Here is a 6,000-nt window from a genome sequence, read left to right as displayed (position 1 = left end):
GTAGAGGCAACGTGCACATTTTCTTCCCCTTCTTTAAAAAAATTAAAATAATCATGACTTTTGCTTTTTTTGGCTGCTTTCCCCCATGTCATAACATAATACAGGTCCCAGTCTCAGCTGTGAACTAAACGTGGCGCATAGCAAGAGCAGAGCAAGTCTTTTCATGCAGACAGCCCTGAGGGAGGGTGGGAGTGAGAATGAGGCAGAGAGAGGAAGGAGTGTGTGTGTGTGTGTGTGTGTGTGTGTGTGTGTGTCTGTATATCCAGTGTGCTGCGTCTCCCCGGGTTGTGCAGTGGCTTTGCGATTGCGCTGGGGGAGGGGAGGGAGCCAACTAGAGGCAACAGCCGCTCACAGAAACAGTAGTGAAATATCCCTTAACACTTTATCCGTCAGTCAGGCTTAATGGGGTATAAAAACTCCCCTGCGCCGCGGCTGTGAGAGGCTCGGAGAGAAGCAGCAGCCAATCCATGGGATAAATAGGAGCCACAGCCACAGGAAAACTACATTGTGGATTTGGAAATTCAACGTTGGAAAGCAGGACAAGCTGGAAACAGACAATTACTCTGCAGCAAACATAGGGAATAACATATAATATTAAAAAAAAAAACTACATCTCACATTTTTTTTTTTTTTTTTTAAAGTCCTAACAATCACAAATATCTTGTTTAGGCAATTTCCTGAGTGAGAATAGACCTGAGCTGTGTGCTTTTTGCATTATACAATTTGCTACACTGGATGCTTTTTTTTTTCTTTCTTTTTCTTCCCCTTTCTCTCCAAAAGTGCATTCAGCAAAAGGGGACTTTGTGGTTGATCTGCAGAATTGCTGATATTTTGTGACTGACCCCAAGCTCTTGTCCCCCCTGGTCATCGCTACTTTGTGACAAGTGACTGCATTGATCAGCACGGAAAACCATTTGGGGTTTTGCCTATTTCTGTTAAGAAACGTGTGCTAAAGTTTGGCAGAGACTTGCCTGTATAGGAGGAGCGTGCATTGCCCGGTGTGGGGTCATGGATTGGAGATCCCTGGGCAGGCTGCTGCTTTTCCCCGTGCAGATGGTGTACTTGGTGCTGAAAGCTGCCGTGTGCTTCATGCTGCCGGCCAGACAGAGGGAGCTGAGCGGGGACACCGTGCTCATCACCGGCGGGGGCAGGGGGATCGGGCGACACCTTGCCAGGGAGTTTGCCCAGCAAGGGGCTAAAAAGGTAAGAGGGCAAAACCACCCCACCCACACTAGCGCTTTGCAATGGGCAATGACCCCTGGTACTGTCAGATCTGCTGAGGTCTTTCCCTGCATAGGACCCATTTGGGGGGAGACCCCAGTTTTCACCAGGCTCTCACTTTTAAGGGGTAAGACACCAATCGCAGCCTCAGTGCCCGGGTATTTTAGTAACTACCCCACTTACGCGAAGAGGGATTTATCTGCAGGGAGATATAGTGTCTGTGATCGCTATAGACCTGCACAGGATTGCGCTCGTTATTCCCATGCGTGTTTGTAGGGCATGGGGGTTGGGGACAACGCATGGGAACCCCAAATAAGACGTTTCTCCCCTGCACAAACAGGCATAGGACAAAGGTTTAGGATTGGGCTATTGGGTCTGCACATAAAAAGGTGCATGGGGAAGATCCATAAATACAGTGACATGATTGATAGTGGGACTCTAGAATTGCACTGGTAAATTGCACCTCTACCGCGCTCTGTACAAGTTGCTGACCAGTGTCTGTATACCTCCTATATGGAGGGTAGTAATTGGGGTCTATATTTCTATGTAGGGACCGAGGTCTGTATTAGAGGCAGTGGCTGAGCTCTGTACGTCTTGCATGTGCAGAGCTCCCTGGGAAGAGTTGGTGGATTAAGCACCCGCCTGCTCACGAGTCAGGTGAGAGCCCCAACAGCCCCATGATCCTATGTAGAAATAGATCTGGGCAGAGAGGAGGTCCTAGTATTTAAAGAGGCAGAGTTGCTGAGTGCACATTTTCCTATACTACTGAAGGAGTCAAATACAATGTGGTGCTGTAGTTTAATTCATTAACGTTTTTATTAAATAACGCATAGACCATTTAAAAGGAGCAATCCAAGCAGGTTTTTTTTTTCCCCCTTTCATTTTTTTTAATACAGGTTTGAGGCAGAGGGTCTTTGGAGCTGGACCCCATTCATTTCAGCTCCTGGCCCCCCTTGTTACAGAGATACTTACCTCTGTACTGGGTGCCAGTATCTCCTGCAGTTTAAAGCCCCCGGCCACATGGGCCAATACGAAGCCACGCCAGATGACGTTGCTGCTTTCTATTGGCCTGCGGGGCCCATGCACTTTAAAAAGCTTTAAATAGTGCGAACCCTGGAGTGGCCACCGGCATCCCCTGCGGATGTAAGTATCTCCAGAAGCAGGGGGTTCCCGGAGCTGGAATTAATGTGGTTCAGCACCGGATACCCCCTGCTTCAATCGTGTATTTAAAAACAAAAAAAAAAAAAAAGGGATAGGATTGCCTCTTGAAAGAACAATAATTATAATGATTCCAACTTACTCGTACGATAAGGCTTTAGATTAACATGGTTTTATGGACAAAACTTAAAGGTCGCCTCTTAAAGGAAGCGCTTCAATAGCCTAAACCAGGGGTGGGCAAACTATCGCCGGGCCACAGCCAGTACGCAGGGTGGTTGCCTGCGGGCTGCTGCGCATTTTTAGGGGTTGTGGTGGCGTCTGCAGCAAGGAGGGCAAAGGAGGAAGAGGGCGGAAGGAGCAGAGCAGACATACAGCAGTGGGCAGCAGGAGCAGAGCAAGAGTACAGCCAAGGGCAGCGGGAGTAGAGGAGGACGACAATGGGGGCGGAGCCCGTCCCAGAAGTAAGGCTGCGGTCCCAGTGCGTTCTGTAGCACGCGTGCCCGGCGGGGGGTGGTGCGTGCACAGCGCTTCCCCGCAGATTGCGGTCCTGGGAGAGATTGTGATGGGAGGGGGCGGAGCCATGACCTCACGCGGCTGGTTCGCCCTCATTGGCTGAACCGTCGGCGGCGTGGCCACGCATCCGTTGCAAGTTCCACATACAAAAAATTGTGTGTGTGAAAACTTGCAGTACAGCGCGGCTGCTAAATGCGCGCCGACGCAGGTACTGGGCCCGGACTGATTGGGAGTGGTGCTTTTGCGCTGAAGAACGCACTGGGACCGCTGCCTCAGTGACAACATCTGTGCGCGCCACACTCCACAGAACAGCCCTCTTTGTGGCAGACCGCAGTGGACCCGTCATGGCCTCCCCCCCTGTCATGCCCCCTTCCCCCCTAGATCTCCCCTATAGACTGCCGATTGTGGCTGTAGTCTCTGCACATGCCACCAGGCGCGCGTGCAGCGGTGGGGACTGGGGCTGTAGCCGAAGGGGCATTTGGTAAGCTTTGCAGGCAACACTTAATGTAAATTCTATATAAAGTATGTGGCCCGCAAAGCTTACCAAAACTTGTCAAGTGGCCCTCCAGCCAAAATAATTGCCCACCCCTAGTCTAGACTCATGGCTACTGTCCGACACCCACACTTGCTCCTACCAACCATTGTGGCCAAGAAGTGCCATCTACTGCACTTAATGCCTCACCTGCTGTCTCTAAGGCCTGGGACATACTGTAGTGGTGTGAGCAAGGCTGAGCCGTGCTGAGCCGCGCTCACACTCTGCACTGAGCCCCTGCAGCCGCAATGAGAGCGGCTTTAGCAGGGGCTCGCTCACGCTTGGGCAGCGTGTGTCTCAGGAAGATTTCAAATTTGGCGCTCGCCGGAGCGCAGGGCCGGTCACGTGAGCGGTTCGCCCAATGAGGACGAACCAGCTCTGTGACGTCACTGGCCCGCCCCCGACACGCCCACGGACGGCGCGCTGTGTAAGGCCAGGGAAAGCACCGCTTTCCCTGAGCCTCAGTGCACCTCCGCACTGATTTATTCACTATGTCCCAGGCCTAAGTCTCCCAACATTCCACTTAGGCCTCGGGCATGGTCAGCGCTTACGCGCTGACCCATGCTGAGGCGTGCTGGTACTTACCAGTGAGCCCCTACAGCCGCAATGAGAGCGGCTTTAGTATGGGCTCGCCTACGCTTCCGCAAGCGCGCGGAAGCGTAGGTCTTTAGGAAATTTTTAAATCAATCGTTTGCCGGAGCGCAAGGAGGGTGAACCAGCTCCGTGACGTCACTGGCCTGCCCGCCGACACGCCTCCGACACGCCCCCGGACGGCACGCTGTCTAAGGCCAGGGAAAGCACCCGCTTTTCCTGAGCCTCAGCGCGTCTCCGCCCGCCAGAACCGTGGACGAGGCCTTAGATTGTAAGCTCACTGGGGCAGGAATTTCCATTCCTGTTGTCTGATTTTGTTGTTCCACTTATTGTACTATAATTCCCTGTACTGTATTGTTTCTCTTGTAAAATCTTAAATTATAGCTGTGGGTCCCATATAACTAAAGATATATATACATGTAAAGCAGATTATATAGGGTTGCCAGACGTTCCATATATACAGGATTGTCCATTATTTCATTGCATTGTCCCAGTAGGGTCTGTTGGGATGGATAATTGTCCCGTATTTTAGTGCCTGGATGCAGGGCTGCCGACAGGGTGTCGTTGGGACAACTGATCCCGGGACCGGCAGCTGTGGGGTCCTGGCCTGTCTGTGTCGGGCCAATTTCTGTGTCTGGCTGCTGGGCCCCAGCTATTGCAGCGGGGCCTCGACAGTTGCCGCCGGAAGTTGGGCCCACCCAGAAGTCAGGCCCAACTTCCACATCCACGAGTGGGAGTATTGCCACACTGGCGGCCTCCCCCCAAGGTAAAAGTGTGTGTGTGTTGTGGTGGGGGCATTTGTGTGCGTGTGTATTGTTTGGGGGAGTGTCCCGTATTAAAACTTAAATGTAGCAACCCTAAGATAAAACAGTATCCACCCTCCTAAAACTGTCTAGACACTGGAGCTGATCCACATACTACACGTTGAAGGACGGCCTCTAAAGATTATGAGGGAAAGTGACCACACTAGTTTTGTCTCTCATTAATCTTTCTTACAATAGTGTTCACTATCTCATTTATTCCTTCCCGGGTTGTATTAGGAAAAATAGCACAGTTGCAAACTCTTAAAATGGCTTTCTTTTCATTAAGAAAATTGAAAATCAGAGTACAGGTGGTCCTCGCTGTCCGTTATCCGTTGAACGGATCACCCGACGGCAGATAATGCATTCCACTGAATGCATTATTTGACGTTGGAACGGATTATCCGACCCTCACCGCCCCGGATTAACGTTGGGTCCGCAATCCGACGGCGGTTTGCAGGACGAATTCCGGAGGTTGTTAGAAATCTATTTATTTTATTGAACAGTGGATAACCAAGGACCACATGTATAACTACAAACAACCTGCTGCCAGGTTTTATGAAATTATATGGTGTATGGGGAGAGAAGAGAAGGCCGTTGTATTTTGGGACAACTCTCAGTACCAGCGTTGTCATTGGGGGGGGGGGGGGAATGTTAGTAGCCTGGTTTGTGTCCAGCTACTGTCTCAGCACACATGCCTACAAGAAATAGCTGCTTTGTTTTTTTTCCAGCCTGCTGATGGTATTGACCTGTGGCTAAAAATAACAGCCACAGAAAGCCACTACAACTCAACTGCCCATTTTCCATGTTGGAATAGCAGGCAGCATAAGGGGAGCTTGACATCCCTATGTTCTAATCAAAGGGGAGCTGTAACAGTCTCTGTGCAATTACCCTGTCAGGTGCAACGTTTTGTAACTGAGGTCCTGATAAATAACCCACTACTCCTTCCTCCTCTCATACCCCATGCATTTTTATGTAGCACAGTATATTCATGATTATATTTGCTAGCTTACAACACGCCACACATCTCAACACCAAGTCTAGTAGCTAGTAATTACAGTATAGTGTTTGTGCTTATATAAAACATTCAACTTAACATTAAATGTTTGTCTAATAATGCTGACACAGATGTGTTTCAAAAGTTATTGATGAGGAGTATTGTCTGCCGTTTAGGACCATGTCCAG

At 50.2% G+C, this 6,000-nt stretch overlaps 1 protein-coding gene across 2 annotated transcripts in view; it reads left to right on the top strand.

Moving 5' to 3' along the window:
- Positions 1-255: 255 nt before the first annotated feature.
- The window catches only part of DHRS3 (dehydrogenase/reductase 3), a 49,955-nt gene continuing 44,210 nt past the window's right edge, over positions 256-6,000 (top strand). The window contains exon 1 of one of the 2 annotated variants that reach the window (XM_075605052.1): positions 256-1,203. In XM_075605052.1, coding sequence (XP_075461167.1) covers positions 1,009-1,203 — 195 coding nt within the window. In that variant the 5' untranslated portion in view covers positions 256-1,008. The remainder of the gene's footprint in view (positions 1,204-6,000) is intronic. The other variant, XM_075605053.1, reaches the window with a different exon arrangement.

This window comes from Ascaphus truei, chromosome 6 (genome assembly GCF_040206685.1).
Source record: "Ascaphus truei isolate aAscTru1 chromosome 6, aAscTru1.hap1, whole genome shotgun sequence".
NCBI classification, from domain to species: Eukaryota; Metazoa; Chordata; class Amphibia; order Anura; family Ascaphidae; genus Ascaphus; species Ascaphus truei.
The sequence above is the reverse complement of the archived record's forward strand: the minus strand, read 5'-3'. Positions and strand labels throughout refer to the sequence as shown.